Below are 16,982 nucleotides of genomic sequence, written 5' to 3' on the forward strand. Positions count from 1 at the left end.
CAGTTAAATTAGTGACAACTCCACAAATCCCCATCATATTTTTTGGATGGAGCACAGAAAATATGATATGCTACAGCTTAAGTGTATTTCTATTAGATGGAAACTCTCCAGACTGGATTACTGCCTATATTCTTCCTCAATCTGACTTTCAGCCCCTCACCTCAACTTTTTCAAAAATTGTGATCATTTTTCCCCTTTTACTCTCTTATTTCTATCAGGAGCACCATTCATTCACTCTCCCATGTCCAAAACTTTTGTGTCCTCTGATTCATTCCTATCTTTCGCCCCCCCCCCATCCCCACACCTGTCTCCAACTAATTGCCAAATTCTATCAATGAAATTTATAAGATATCTCTCAAATCTATCCCCCCTCTTTTCTTTCTCTTTAGTAAACAAAGCTTCATTACTCCTATAAAGACTATTACAACAGCCTCCTGTTGGGCTTTCTATCTCTACTCCCCACTCCCTGCTCTGCATTCTAATATCCACTGGTGCTTCACACCATTTCCAGACTGAGTAATTTTCTTTATTTCATCTATAACTCTCCTCATCAAAACCCTTCAATGATTCCTTACAACTACTTACCCATTAAAATTCAAATCTCTTAGCCTTGTATACCAGGACCCCTTTGCACTCAACTTCCCACATACACACCCTGGATTTCTACCCACCCAGATCCTAGGATATCCTCTTCTCAACAGTACATTTAAGAACCATGGACAGAATTTTTCCATCCACCTTGAAGATGAATTGTTCACTTCTCCAATTAGAATATAAATTCTTTTAAAAGCAGAAACTTTATCCTTTACTAGCTCTATTCCCAATACTTAATTCAGTACTGGCACATGTCAAGTACTTTATAACTGCTCTTCCATTTCATACTACCCTACCTTTCCAGTTTTATTTCACACATACCTTATGCATACTCTAAGGCATAGAATCCATGCAACACTTTTAATTTCCTGACCTTGTATTTCTGTTCATGTCATTTCATGGTCATATTCTCATTATCTCTGCCTATTTAAATACTATCCATCTTTTAAAATTCGTCTCAAGTCTGTTCAGCCTTCCCAATTCATCTTCTTGGGAGCTTAAAGGCATTCTCTACCTCTCTTATTAAGTCAAGACAGCAAACATTTATGAAGCACCTACTATGTGCCAGGCACTGCTTCAGGCAATAGAGGGAAATATGGTTCTTGCTCAAAGGAGTTTACAATCTTGAATTACAGTTTAGTATGTATTGCATCTCCCTACTATATCATAAGTTCCATGAAGAGAAATGCTGTATTTTATTTCTTTTTTTTACCTCCCCCTATAATAGTCCTAAGTATGTAGATGGCAATTAATAAATGTTTGTTGACTGAATCAATGAATAAGTAGAGGGGAATCATGAGTCTATGGGCTCTTGGGAACTATTATGTCTTAATCATTTTATAGATTTGGATTACTCTAGTTATCCCTATAAAAGCCCTGCTGAAAATCTCATTAGGTTGGCAAGTGGACTCTCAGCATCCAAAACAACAATTGGGATTTTCCTTTCAGCCTCTAATAATTTCTCTGCTAGAAACCTTTATGCTCAGACTTATTAGTCTTATTATTAGCACATGGGGGAACTCATACAGAGACTTAGCTTTCTTCTCTGAGAATATCCTCAGGCAAAACTCTCCATCCTTGAATGGCTCAAAAGTTGAAGGCACCACCAGGTACTCTCCCAGAGGAAGGTGGAACCGAGTAGAAACTTCTCGAAGGTTAAAGTATGCTGGGCTTTGAGCAGCAGGCTTATGTCCCAAGAAGAAATCCTGGCTCAGATGCACTTCTGAGTGGTTCTCCAGCTGCAAAAATCAGCATTAAGAAAGTCATTTTCCACAGAGTCGAAAATGTTGAATTGGAAGGAACTTCTGAATTCCTTCCAATCTTCTTTCCAAGGGAGTTCCATCCCCTTCTTTCACAGATGAGGAAGAAGACACCCAGGAAGGTTAAGATCACTCAGATACTAAGTATAAGAAGTGGTATTTTGAATGTCGATCTTATGATTCCAAAACCAGCCTTCCCACTGACAGACTTTTCTCTCTGTTAAAAGAGGAAACATCCATCCTAATATTATAGCTTGTGGTATTCTAATTTTTTAATTTTTTAAAATTTAGCTAGATATATGTCTCGATGAGTCCTTTAGCTGACACATACAAGCTATTCTTCAGACATTTAATTTGGTTAGCAATGTAAATTGAGTTCCCAAGGCAAAAAATGTCCCCAAAAAAGTCCTCTTGTGTTTTATTAACTGCCAAACAAACCAATCTTTGATAAGGAAGAAGTCCCCATCTGTTCAGGTGCAATTGGATAAGCTGTTATTGACACTATTTGGCCAAGATTAGCAAAAAAAGGTTAGGTTGAATGAATGATTATAGAACCTAAAGGTCAGGCATTCTGGGTTCTGACTCTGTCGCTGACTCCCTCAGTGTCATCTGGTAAAGTTACTTCCTTTCTATAGCTTTCCCTTTATTCACCTGTTAGATGGTGATAGATGGGGTCAGTAACCCAACACTTGTTGAAGGAAATAGGAACCGAGCATTAAAGGGTGGGGTCATTGTTGAGTCTGTGAGACATACTAATTAAGGATTGCAAGATGCTTGAAAACACAGATGTCAAATTATTATTACTGTAATTAAACCTCTTTTTAGCACTTTATCTTCCCATTGAATCATCATTAAGATGATGATGACTATAGGTAATTTGCACTAATATGGAGTTTCTGAGTGACCCAGAGCTCAACAGGCCAGATGAAAATATAATAGAGGGGCTTTCCATCACTGGTCACAGAATCTCCTTCTCTCATCCCACTCCCAAATCTATTTAAACACAAGAAACCCACTTCCTACCCAGCCCCATGCCAGGGAAGCATTATAGTACAGTGGAAATAGCCTGGATTTGGAATCAGAGGGCCTGGTTCCACATCCCAACTCCTTCATTTGATACCTGGATGTTCTTGGGCAAGTAACAATTTCTATGACTTCAATGTCTTCACCTGTTAAATGAAGACATTAAAATAAGCTCTGAGTCTAGGATCCTATGATCCATATATAAAACATTTTGCAAATCACTATTGATCAGAGAAATGCAAATTAAGACAACTCTGAGATACCACTACACACCTGTCAGATTGGCTAAGATGACAGGAAAAAATAATGATGAATGTTGGAGGGGATGCAGGAAAACTGAGACACTGATGCATTGTTGGTGGAGTTGTGAATGAATCCAACCATTCTGGAGAGCAATCTGGAATTATGCCCAAAAAGTTATCAAAGAGATACTAAAGAAGGGAAAGGGACCTGTATGTGCCAAAATGTTTGTGGCAGCACTGTCTGTAGTGGCTAGAAGCTGGAAATTGAATGGATGCCCATCAATTGGAGAATGGCTGGGTAAATTGTGGTATATGAATGTTATGGAATATTATTGTTCTGTAAGAAATGACCAACAGGATGAATACAGAGAGGCTTGGAGAGACTTACATGAACTGATGCTAAGTGAAATGAGCAGAACCAGCAGATCATTATACACTTTGACAACAATATTGTATGAGGATGTATTCTGATGGAAGTGGATTTCTTTGACAAAGAGACCTAACTCAGTTTCAATTGATAAATGATGGACAGAAGCAGCTATACCCAAAGAAAGAACACTGGGAAATGAATATGAACTATTTGCATTTTTGTTTTTCTTCCCGGGTTATTTTTACCTTCTGAATCCAATTCTCCCTGTGCAACAAGAGAACTGTTCAGTTCTGCAAACATTTATTGTATCTAGGATATACTGCAACATATCTAACATATATAGGACTGCTTGCCATCTAGGGGAGGGGGTGGAGGGAGGGAGGGGAAAAATTGGAACAGAAGCGAGTGCAAGGGATAATGTTGTAAAAAAAAATTACCCTGGCATGGATTCTGTCAATATAAAGTTATTATTAAATAAAATAAAATAAAATATTAAAAAATAAAAAATAAAAACATTTTGTATTAAGGGATCATCCTAGGTCACTCATCCTCCTCCCAAATACTCAATTTAAGAAAACCTGTGCTCCATGGGCAGAGTAACTTTGAGGTCAAGGGCACTAAGGCAGCAGTAATACATAATGTCTAAGGCAGGGATCCTCAAACTATGGCCGGCGGGCCAGATGCAGCAGCTGAGGACGTTTATTCCCCTCACCCAGGGCTATGAAGTTTCTTTATTTAAAGGTCCACAAAACAAAGTTTTTGTTTTTACTATAGTCCGCCCCTCCAACAGTCTGAGGGCTAGTGAATTGGCCCTCTATTTAAAAAGTTTGAGGACCCCTGCAAGGAGTTAAGCAACCTCATCATTGTTGATAGTGCTCGACAGGGATAGAAAAAGCAGAGGACAAAAGGCAGATTGGGTTTAATACAGTAAGGATATGAGAATTAGTTTTATCTGGGATTGGGGATGGAAAGAGAGAAAGCATTTCTAATAAGGTTCATGAAAACAAATAAAGAGCACTGTTTACAGGCTCAGAAAGGGAAAGAAATCTGACAGCACCAGCTTTACTATGTTCTATTGTTTTCTGGACAACTACAGGATCAGAAGACTTAGAATTGAGAGAGACCTTAAAGATCATACAGTCCAATTTACCATTTGTAGCTGAGGAAACTGAAATCTAAATCAACTATTCAATCAGCCTTTATTAAGTGTCTGCTTGATATTATGCTAATTGGGGAGGGAGCTACAAACACAAAGAAAGAGACAATCTCTTCTTGCAAAGAGTTTATATTCCATAGAGGAGACAAACATATATATTAGTCTATATAGAATATATTTATAAAGAAATAAATGTAATGTAGCTAACGATTAGGTAGTTTGGGAAGAAGGTAACTTACTGTCACAATTAATTGGGAAAGGCTTTATGTAGAATATGGTGCTTGAATTAGGTCTTAAAAGGAGAAGACACTATGGAGAGAAGGTAAAAAAAGGAGTATATCTCTTGTATGGGAGACAGCCAATAGAAGGGGAGTGTCATATGTGAGGAAGAAAGAAAAGATCATTTTGGTTGGATCATGGAATGTAAAAGGGGAGAATAACATCCAAGAATGCAAGAAAGAGAGGTTAGGGGCAGGTTATAAACTAAACCCAAGAGTTTGTTGGGATATATTGCCTAGAGATACTAGGAAACGACTAGAGTTGATTGAGAAGGGAAAGAACATGGTCAAATAAGTGCTTAAAGAAATCACTTTTGTAGCAGTACAAGTTGGGAGACCAATTGGGAGGCAGTTGCAATAATCTAGTTAAGAGGTGATAAGGGCCTAAATTAGGGATGATAGCAGAGAGAGTAGTAAGTCCAATGTCATGGTATTGTAGAGAAAGAAAAGGCAAGATTTACAACTGGTTGGATTTGTGGGTGGGGAAGAATAAGAAAGATTTATGATAAGGTTATAATTCTGAGGGACTGGAGGAATGGTGGGATCTTTGACAGAAATAGGCAAGTATGGGAAAAGGAAGTTTTTTAGGGGGAAAAAGACGGAGTTTGGTTTTGGATGTTGAGCTTAAGAAGTCTCTGAGATATTCATCTGTCCCTTGAGTGAGCAAACCTGAGGTTTTAACCCATCTTTTGACTCCAAATTCATTAGGCTTTCTTCTATACCATGCTGTTCTTTCTTAACAAAATTATTTTTGTTTGCTGATTATACTCTCATGCTGGGATGGGCTACTGAAAGGACTATAGAAAGGGCTATGAAAAGAGTTTGGGGAAATGCAGATTCAAACCCCAACCACTTTGAGCAACTAATTTAATCTATCCCTCCCTCTATAGTTTTCTCATTTGCAAATTAAGGAAATCGAAGTTCATTGTCTTTACAATCCCTTTCACTCTTAAGGATCATGGATTTTGAGTTAGAAGGGACCTTGGAAGTTGGCTAGTCCAATCATTTTGTTTCACAGATGGAGAAACTGGACAGAGAAGTTAAGGGACTTGTCCAAGATCCCACAAAGTGGCGAGGCGATCTAAATCCCATGATTTGATCACTCCAAACAAAAGGGAAATAAGAACCCAAGTCCTGAAGCTCATTCCACTAAATCCACCTTTCATGCATAGACCCGCTTATATAATCCTGACACTCCAAATGGGAGCCATCCTAAATAGGAAAACTGCACTATAAATCCATGCCAAATGATGAGTAATGTGCATTTTGTAAGATGGGTAGGCAGAATGGCCAATGTATAGGCTGAAGCCATGGCTTTGTGTTCCTTCCAACTGAACTGACCAGCTACTAGCAAGGATTCCCTAAAGCAGAGGAAGGTGGCTGAGTAAATACACTTTTGGGGATTAATTAGCTCTTCTCTCCAGTCAGGAGAAGAAAGTTCTGATAAATAGAATTTCTTAGGACAAGAGTCTGTGTTGAGAACACTAATAGGAGAAAGTGGTGGGGGGAGGGAGAAGAGAGTAAAGGAATCTTTTGAAATGGTTGGTTGATTGAAGGAATGAGAAAAATGGATTTGGAGTTATAGGATTATAGTTTTACAGCAAGGACTTTCCAAGCCAATTCTTCCAATCCCCTCATTTTACAAATGAGGACCTAGGTTTTAGAGAGTTTAGATAGCTTTCTCAATTACATGTCAGATCTAAAATTCAAACTCAAGTTCTCTGAGTCCAAATCCAATGTTTTTTCCATGGCACACGAGTCAAAGTTGTAATCCTAACAGATTGCTCTGAAAACCTCAAATGGTGAAAATGGAAACTGTGCTATTAAAACTGACATTCTTAAACAATAGACAATGGATTCTGTGAAATTATAATAACTAATCCTGGTCCCAATAAAGAAATCCATAGTAAGTATTCAATAAATACTTGTTGGTTTATTTATTAAGTATCCTCCTGCCTTGGAAATGCTCTTCTGGTACCCTTAAAATGTTTGCAAAAAAATCAAAAGAAGATTTCCAACATTTTGTGTGAATCCCTTGTAGTGAAATTATGGAACGATATAGACAAGAGTTGCATGGAAAGTCAATTTACATTCATTAAATACCTACTGTGTACCAGGCATTGTGCTGGGAATATAAAAAAGAAAAAAAGACTAGGATCTCCAATTCTCTAGGAGCTCAAGTCTAAAAGAGGAAGACAACATGCGAATAACAATATAGAAAAAAAAATCAACAGTGGGGAAGTATTAGAATTAAGGAGAATCAGGAAAGGCTTCCTGTAAAAGGTACAATTTTAGTTGATATTATCATGATCTGCATAGCTGGAGGAAACTCCTGAATTAAAGAGACCACAGATGTATTGGAGAATTTGGGAAAGACTAGCTGAAACAAACATTGCCCTAGGCTATCCCCCCATGCCCACGGATCCAAAGTTCTTCTCCCATAGCCGACTGTGGACACAATGGCCAGAAACTTTCCCATGAGCTTCTGCCCTTTTCCTTGCTCAACTGCCTTGTTCAACAAGTGTGATAAAGTAGAGAAGGGAGAAGCTTTCCAAATGGAGAGCAGGTTCCCTCCACAGAAAGCCCCAGGAAGGCTCAAGAAAGTCAGCTGGAGTCCTCTCTTCCCCCTTCTCTCTCCCAGGCTGCTCAGGAAAGGCAGAGCTTGTTGTTAATGTAGAAAATAGTCTTTTCCATATGCTGCACGGCCATCTGCTCACAGCTTAAAACAATTAGAGGAAACTGATCAACTGGAATAAGTTTCTTGGGGAAAAGGGCGGCTGGGCGAAGTCCCATTCATTCTTTTAACAAATTCTCATTAAGCACACTTCAAGGCACTGTGCTGAGTAGTGAGGAACATAAAGATGAGTTCTCTGTCCTCAAAGAGCTGACAATCTAGAATCTGGGGGGAAACAACCTCGTGCTCTCATATGTGAGAAACTGCTCCCTACTTCCTTTCATTTGTTTTTGGCTAAATTAAGTAAAATGATAAGTACAAAGGATACACAGAAGGAAGATACCTAAGAGGTTGTTTTGTTTCGTTCTTATGTTAGACCAGTGGTGTGATACAGTGGATAAAGTTGAGAACTGGCTTTGAATCCTCTTCAAACACTCACTGGCTATATGACCCCACTTAAAAAAACAAAAGGCTACAAAAGCCTCAGTTGTCTCATCTATGAAATGGGGCCAAAAATAGCACTCACTTCATAAGGTCGTAAGGTTCAAGAGTGATAAGGTATGTAAAATGTTTTTTTTAAATATAAGTTATTATCATTGTTACAGAAGAGGAAATTTGAAATGTTGAGTGATTTGCCCAGGGTCATATGGGTAGAAAGAAATAAAAGTTAGGAAAACAGATCCTCTGACTGCAAAACCCAATTTTCTTTCCACTACCCTATCCTGCTTTAACTCATGAAACAGGCTTCAATACACTTGCCCAAATACAAGGATCTAGAACCCTGCCCCACCACCAGCATTTATTACTCTGATACTCGCTCCTCAATTCAAAAAAATCCCCATTACCTACCAAATAAAGTGAAAATTTCTGACCCTTCTGATCCAGGGTCTTTCACATTCTGATTCCAACCTATCTGTCCAACTTTAGCCTGAACTTCCCACTCTTAATTTTTATTCTATTCTTTCCTATGTCTACTCCTTTCCACAAAGAATTCTTCATGCATAAAACTGACTCCTGCACCATCACCTGCAAGAGTCCCTCCTATCCTTCATCCTTCTCCAAAAAGCTTTCTCTGATCTCACCAGAAAGTATTCTCCTCGTCAGATTTCTTGTGTTTGGTCTGGATCCCTCCTTTGTGCCTACAAATTTCATTCCTTCTATATCCTAATTATTTGTTTTTATATCTCCCCTCCCCCATACATTTCTGTGAAATCTTCATAACAGGACCTATGAGCTCATGGGACCATAGACCCAGAGTTAAACGGAACTTCTAGGGCCAACTAGTCCACCCTCCTCATTCTACAGATGAGGAAACTAAGCAACTAGAGGAAGCCCAAGGAAGTTTAATGATTTTCCAATCCTACTACAGAGGTGGGATCCAGAGATGGTATTCTTTCCAATGAATCATGCTTCATCCATCCATCTTTGCCTCCCCAGAGCCTTGCACTATATCTCATACATAGTAAGTGCTTAAGAAATGTCTTTTGGATTAAACTGCTTCAGATCAATCTGCTGTCTTTGCCCCCTAAAGTGAATATTCCTTTGAGAATTCAATCTCTAAAGTGATGTATAAACAGTGTAAAGGGTCAGGCTGCCCCAACTTCACTTTTTCCAGGATTAATTCATCCATCTTTTCTCAGCTTTCTCCAGCTATTTTCCTGACTAACATGGCATTGCCTGCCCCATTCCCATCTCTCCCTCTAGCTCCAACCTCTGCAAAATAATAGTATCTGGGGACATAAATTTAGAGGATTTGGCAGCCCTCTTCTTAAAGGTACAGAGCACATTGTCAACACACATTAAATCTGCCTGGCCAAATCACTCAGGAGGAACTAAGCCCAGCAGGTGGAGTGTCTCCCATGGCACAAATTCTATTCAGGGACCACAGAGGTTCTACCTTACTGGTACTTCCTGATGGATTAAAAAAAAAAAAAAAGACAATCATCTTTGAAGTACAAATTCCAAAATAAAAATAGGCAGACAGGCTTGCCATCAAGCAATTGGCACCGCAGAACTCAGAGAGCTGGGACCAGCCATGCAAACATTGTAGGCCTCGGGGGGAAATTCTAGTGAGCTCCATCATTGTCATATCTTCAACCTCAAAGGAAGATTCCATTTTACAGGCAGTTGGAATACAGAAGGCAGAGGCACAGGACAAAATATTGTGCTTGCTGGACAGAAAAGAAAAATACACTCTCCCTAAAAAAAAAAAAACCCACATCTGGCTTTTCAAAACACTTTTCTCTTTTTTTCACAGACTCAGTGCCTCAGATTAAAGAGACTCTAGTCATGAGGAAAAGGACACTATACAATATCACAAGAATCATTGTAGTTTGTGCACTAGGATGAATTCGATACATCTGAAACAAATTGTGCCCTAAAAACCAGTGCTAACCCCCTTCTGAATTTCCCTTTCACTCATCTATCTTTATATCCTATGGGCCTAGCAGAGTACTTGGCATATAGTAGGTATCTATAAATGTTTGTTGGTTGAATAATAGTAGCTAGCATTTTTAGAGCATTTTCATATTTGCAAATTATTTTACATTAACTCACTCAATTATTATATTGTATCACCTGTTTCACAGGATTTCCATGAAATCCCATTATTACAATTAGTATAATCCCAAATTTACAGAAGAAAAAATTAAGTAAATACATTTAAGTGACTTGCTCAAAGTCACACAACTATTACATGTCAAAGGCACTTAATTAAGTGCCAATAAATTGGCATTTGTTGCTCATGTTATGGAGTTACTCCCCCAACTGCCTATTACGCTCACAGATTAGGTCCCCAGAACTAATGTCCCCCACCTCAGAACTTTAGGGATTATCTTGATTGAAGGGGCTTTCTAATGCTATAGTTAATGATCACACCCCCACATCCCAATGTTTATGAAGATATAAATTTGTTGGGATTTTCTTATCAAAGATATTAGAGTGGCTTCCCATTTCCCTCTCCAGCTCATTTCATAGATGAGGAACTGAGGCAAATAAGTTAAGTGACTTGCCCAAGATCACACTAGTAAGTATCTGAATCTAGAATTGAACTTAGGAAGAGGAATCTCCATTCTTTCTTTAATTTGACTTAATTCAACAAATATTTGCTAAGCATCTGCTATGTAAAAAGTCTTTGTTCTTGGAATACAAACACACACACACACACACACACAAAAAAAAAAAAAACCACCCCTAGATTTATGGAACTTACATTATTTTGATAGATTCACTAGGTGCCCAGGGAAGTGCATACTAGATAATTGAAGGAAAGGGAAAGTACTAATATTTGGGGAAATCAAGGATGGCTTCAAGAAGATTGTACCTGAACTGAGTTTGATGGAAATTAAGGAAAAAGGAAATGAGGAGGGACTGAACTACTCCAAGGCTGGAGGATATCTGCATAAAGCACTAAAATGGGAAATAGAATGTCTTGTTCAGAGAAAAATAGATAGGTAGGTCCATATGACTAGAATGCAGAAGAATTCTATTAAGTAAAAAGTATTAATAGAAAATAAATTGGGAAAGGTCTATTGGAATCATATTTTGCAGGGCCTTTAATGCCAGACAAGAAAACCATATTTAATCCTAGAGCCAATAAAGGTGACCACTGAAAAATTTTTAGCATGGGAATGACACCATACAACCTATGCCTTATGGAGATCATTTTCAGCAAATGTGTGAATGATGGATTGTCAAGAAGAGAGAATGGAAGTAGGAAAACACATATGGAAATAATTATAATAGTTCAGGTGAGCAAAGATATGATCCTGTACTAAAGGATTAGATAGGGAAGCTAAAAGGGATAAATGTGATGTTACAAATATAGATTATAATAGTCCCAGCTACTAATTAATTTGATGTGAAAGGTAAGAAAAAAGGAAAAATCAAGGATAACTCAAATTTTGTAAATTTATGTAAATGGCCAGACACGATGGTTTCCACTATCAAAAAATGGGAAATCTTGAATTTAGGGAGATGGGGGAATATGATAAGTTCTATTTGTGGTATGTCAATTTCAAGATGTCTATAGGATATCTAGGTGAAAATATTCAGAATGCAGTTATCATGCTTGGAATTCAGGAAAGATTATGGCCAGGAATATTGATTTGAGAGTCATCTATTAAAGATGATCATTGAACCCAAGGAATAGGTAATATCACCAAAGGAGAAAATGTAAAAGGAAAAAGAAAGAAAGCCAAGTTAGGCTCTTCTGAGAAATCCATACTTCAGGAGTAGAATTGGGATGTTGATCCAGCAAAAGATATTGAGAAATAGCAGATAGTTGGAAGAAGAACCACGAGAGAGCAGTTGTACACAAGGAATGACAAGTAGGTCAGTTTGTCTGGAAGGTAGAATACAGGAAGAGAAGTAGTGTGAAATGAGGCTGAGATAACAGAAAAGTCAGATTATGAAGGAATTTAAATTCTAGATAGATAAACTATAAACTTTTGTTTATATATAGCAATGAGGAGCCATTGGAGTTTTGTTGACATGGGAGTAAGTCCATCAGACTCTTGTGCTTTAGGAATAACAATTGGGAATTTGTGAAAATTTGTAGAATTCTTTTATGGAAATTTGTGGGAAATGAATTGGAGAGGAGAGAGATTAAAAACTGTATACCAAGCTACAGTAGCTTGGGAAGAAGTAATGACAGCCTGAATTAGAGTGATCCTGCCTTTATTAAAAAATATTAGCCAGCCACAAATGTGGTGAGCTTTTCTGTGATCATTCTGAATGGCACTCAATGAAATCCTTACATTATGATATAAGGAGAATGAGATAAACGTAAAGGGCAGTTAGGAGGCACAGTAAATAGAGTGCCAGGTCTGGAGTCAAAAAAGACTCATCTTCATGACTTCAAATCTGGCTTCAGACATTTACTGGGCAAGTCGCTTAGTCCTGTTTGTCTCAGTTTCCTTATCTGTAAAATGAAATGGGGGAAAAAATAGCAAATCACTCTAGTATCTTTGCCAAGAAAACCCTGAATGGGATACTGAAGAGACAGACATGATTGAATTGCAATAACAAGAGAGATATACAGAAAATCTTTGAAAATCTGAAGGAGAGACCACTTTTACTGAAATGTCAGAGATTGCATCATGAAAGTGATGGCCCCTGAATTGGGCCTTGAAAGAAGAGAAGACTTCATAAAACAGGAGATTGAGGAAATAGAAGTTTACTCCAGTGTGCTTGTGCTTGGAGAAAATATAGAGGTAAAAGGGGGCACTGTGCTTTGGGCACTGTGCTTTGGATAAAAGTACATGAAAGGAAAGAGTAAAAGATGAGGATATAAAGGTAACAATGAATGCCAGGATCGGCAATCTATATTTTCTTTTGTAAGTGATGGAACACTTTTAGGTCAAAGAGTGCCATTATCAAAGCAATGTATTGGCAAAGTCTATTTAGTGGTATAAAGGTTGGATTGAGAAGAGACAGACTGCAAGACTAATAGCAATACAGAAGTCTAAGAGAGAGGATATGTGGCCATGAACAAAGAGTAGAAAGAATATTGGGTTTGGAATTACAGTCCTAAAATAGTCAATAGCAATCTAGTTTTTGACAAACCCAAAGACCCCAGCTTTTGTGATAAGAACTCACTGTCTGATAAAAACTGTTGGGAAAATTGGAAACTAGTATGGAAGAAACTAGGCATTGACTCACCCCAATACCATATACCAAGATAAAGTCAAAATGGATTCATGATTTAGACATAAAGATTGCTATTATAAGCAAATTAGAAGAACATAGGATAGTTTATCTCTCTCAGATCTGTGGAAGAGGAAGGAATTTGTGACCAAAGAAGAACTGGAGATCATTATTGATCACAAAATAGATAATTTTGATTATATTAAGTTAAAAAGTTTTTGTATAAACAAAACTAATGCAGACATGATCAGAAGGGAAGCAATAAATTGGGAAAACATTTTTACATTTAAGGGTTCTGATAAAGACCTCATTCTAAAATATATAGAGAATTGACTCAAATTTATAAGAATTCAAGCCATTATCCAATTGATAAATGGTCAAAGGATATTAACAGACAATTTTCAGATGAAGAAATTAAAACCATTTCTAATCATATGAGAAGGTACTCTAAATCACTGTTGATCAGAAAAATGCAAAGTAAGACAACTCTGAGGTACCACTGCACACCTGTCAGATTGGCTAAGATTACAGGAAAAGATAAAGACAAATGCTGGAGGGGATGTTGGAAAACTTGGATATTAACATATTGTTGGTGGAACTATGAACTGATCTAGCCATTCTGGACAGCAATTTGAAATTATGCTCAGTGTTTCTACTTGCCTTTTATCCCAAAGAGATCTTAAAGGAAGGAAAGGGATCCACATGTGCAAAAATGTTTGTGGCAGCCCTTTTGGTAGTGGCAAGAAATTGGAAACTGAGTGGATGTCTATCAGTTGGAGAATCTTTGAATAAGTTATGGTATATGAATGTTATGGAATATTATTATTCTATAAGAAACAATCAGGAGAATGATTTCAGAGAGGCTTGGAAAGACCTATATGAATTGATGCTAAGTAAAATGAGCAGAATCAGGAGATCATTGTACACAGCAACATCAATATTATACGATAATCAATTCTGACAGATGTGGCTCTTTTCAACAATGAGATGATTCAGACCAGTTCCAACAATCTTGTGATGAAGAGAGCCATCTACACCCAGAGAGAGGACTGTAGGAACTGAGTGTGGATCACAAAATAACATTCTCACTCTTTTTGTTGTTGTTCACTTACTCATTTACTTTCCTTTTTGATCTGATTTTTCTTATGCAGCAAGAGAATTATATAAATATGTTGACACATATTAGATTTAACATATTTTAATATGTATAACATATATTGGATTGCTTGCCATCTAAGAGAGGGGGTGGGGAGAAGAAGGGGAAAATCTGAAACACAAGGCTCAAGGCTATACAAGGATCAATGTTGAAAAAGTATCTGTGCATATATTTTGAAAATAAAAAACTTTAAAAATAAAAAAATAAAGTTTTTTTTAAAGGAATAACAGTCCTGGATCTCCCACTTGCTACCTATGGGCTAGCCACTTTACCTTTTGGGTTCTCCTCTATAAAGTTAAGAGGTTCAATTAGATCCTTTCTAAATTCTCTTCTAGCTCTAAATCTATGTTATGAAAGGTAATTGCCAGGGGAATTGATTTGGCGAATGATTGGGCATGGAGGGGGGTAAAGAAAAGAAATGAATCCAAGATGTCTATGAGGGTATAAACCTTGGTGAGGAGCCGAAGGTGGGTATCATCGACAGAAATTGAGAAATTAAGGGTAGCAGAAGGTTTTGAGGAGAAAATGATAAGTTCAGTTCAGAACATTTGCCAACAATAATGTTTGTTGAGTTTGTAGTGCCTGCAGGACATCCAGATGGAGACAGAGAGTTGGCAACTGGAAGTACACAACTGAAATTCTTAGAAGAAATTAAGGATGAGAATATAGATTCATCTTTGTTGAGGTGATAACTGGTGTCATGGAAGGAGATGGCATCAGCAAAAGAAAGCATAGAAAGTTAAAAAAAAAAAAAAAAGGGAGGGGGAGAGTGTAAGTGCCCTTACCTGTTAAATGAGGGGAAAGAACTAAAGTTTCTTTCAGCTCTAAATCTTCTGAATCTATGGGCTTGAATTTGTGGTATTTTTATTTCAGATGGGGGGGAGGGGGAGAAGTGAGCTTCATTTTAATTAATTTCTTGATCTGAGTATACTCACTTAGTTTTATCATTCAGTATCTCTTCAATTCAACTGAAAAACCTATATATCTCAAAGATATCTCATCACTAAAAAACAAACAAACAAACAACAACAACAATGCCTTTCTTAAATTCTCACATCAGCCACCAAAACCAAACATATGCCAAAAAAAAAAATCCAGGAATTAAAAGATAGGGTTGGAGCTATTTAATATAATACTTCTCTTCTGCTAATAGATTCCAAGTTACTCTTTTCACTAGTTAATTCATTGCTAAGTTAATTCACTACTAAGCATAAAATTCCCAAGTCCACTCAACTGGAATGTGATTCTAATCAAGATATTCAGTAAAATTCATTGTAACAAAATAATTGAGATGTTTCAGGAAGCTCATTATGTTATGATTCCCACAGTAATAGAGTATTCTTTGTTACTCCTACCTCAAAACTAATAGTGATAGGGATGACATGTTCCAGGATGTCAAACCAACAAGGATGTAGAGACTGAGGTTAGAGGATTGAGTTCTTATCTGACTGAGATCTCAGAAATGCAGACAGAGGTCTGAGTTGGTTTGCTTTTCTTGAAAACCATAACCAGGATGAAACCATAAGACCTTTGTGCTCCCTTTGCACCTATATGTATGGGAGAGAAAGGTTGGGAAAGGAAATATATTTCCTTGACAAGTATACTCTTTAGTGTCTATAGTCTCTAGACTTTAGTTTTCAATCTATAGACTGCTGCCTCTGTTTGTCCAAGAGACAAAATCCCACTTTCTTCTGGCTTTACCACCTGGGAGCATGAGCAAGTCTCTCTGGGGGAACAGAGAGACTTTCCCCTTACCCACAAAAGTCCCTTCCATAAGACTGTTTTCTGCACTGAATTCCTCTTTGAGTTGTATTTTATACTACCTGCAATTCCTCCTTACTGTCCCTGTCCCCCTTCCTTCCTACTCCAGGAGAATGAACTCTTCTTCTGCTATATCTGAAAAAGACGGGACAAGCTCCCTATCTCCTTTCCTTTGTTAAAGACCCCCAAGTCTTAGTATGGGCCTGGGCCAATCCCAGGCAAAGTTATGAAGTAGAAAGAAACCTAGTTTGTCCCCAATAATTTCAGCATCCCTCTTACTGCACCTTTCCCCCTCACCTTGCTACTCCCCATCCTCCTAATCCTATCTAAGGAAACTACTGCTCTCATGCACAGACTCTTCCTCCTGTTCTAACCTCCCCATGTGGAAGGAAATGGTGGTAAGAATGCTAAGCAAGAAATGATGCTCTGAACTTGCATCAGGAATTTACTGTGTGGGTTTCAGAGTTTCTCAGATAGATACATATACTGCCAGGTATTCTTTGGGAGAGAAATTCATGGAGAGAAAAGCTGAAAATATTTAAGGAAAGTTGATTCAATAACTGCTAGAATGAACTTTCTTGGGTAAAACTAGTTTCTCCTTTCTTCCCTATCTCTCCATCTCTCTATTTCTCTTTGTCTCTCTGTGTGTGTCTCTGAATCTGTCTGTCTCTATTTCTATCTTTCTATCTCTCTTTCTCTCCCTCTTCTTCCTGGTCTTTCTTCCCTCTTTTCTCTTTCTCTCATTCTCCCTTTTCTCTCTGCTTCCTCTTCCTTACTCTCTCCCTCTTTCTTTCCTCCACCTCCCTCCTCTCCTTTTGTTCCT

The 16,982-nt window shown here is 37.8% G+C and overlaps 1 protein-coding gene across 1 annotated transcript in view; it reads right to left on the reverse strand.

The window, feature by feature from the left end:
• Positions 1-16,982, reverse strand: part of CAPN8 (calpain 8) — a 112,466-nt gene that overhangs the window by 28,316 nt on the left and 67,168 nt on the right. The window contains exon 11 of the mRNA XM_051993374.1: positions 1,621-1,832. Coding sequence (XP_051849334.1) covers positions 1,621-1,832 — 212 coding nt within the window. The remainder of the gene's footprint in view (positions 1-1,620; positions 1,833-16,982) is intronic.

The sequence above is a fragment of the Antechinus flavipes genome, chromosome 4 (genome assembly GCF_016432865.1).
Source record: "Antechinus flavipes isolate AdamAnt ecotype Samford, QLD, Australia chromosome 4, AdamAnt_v2, whole genome shotgun sequence".
Classification (NCBI taxonomy): domain Eukaryota; kingdom Metazoa; phylum Chordata; class Mammalia; order Dasyuromorphia; family Dasyuridae; genus Antechinus; species Antechinus flavipes.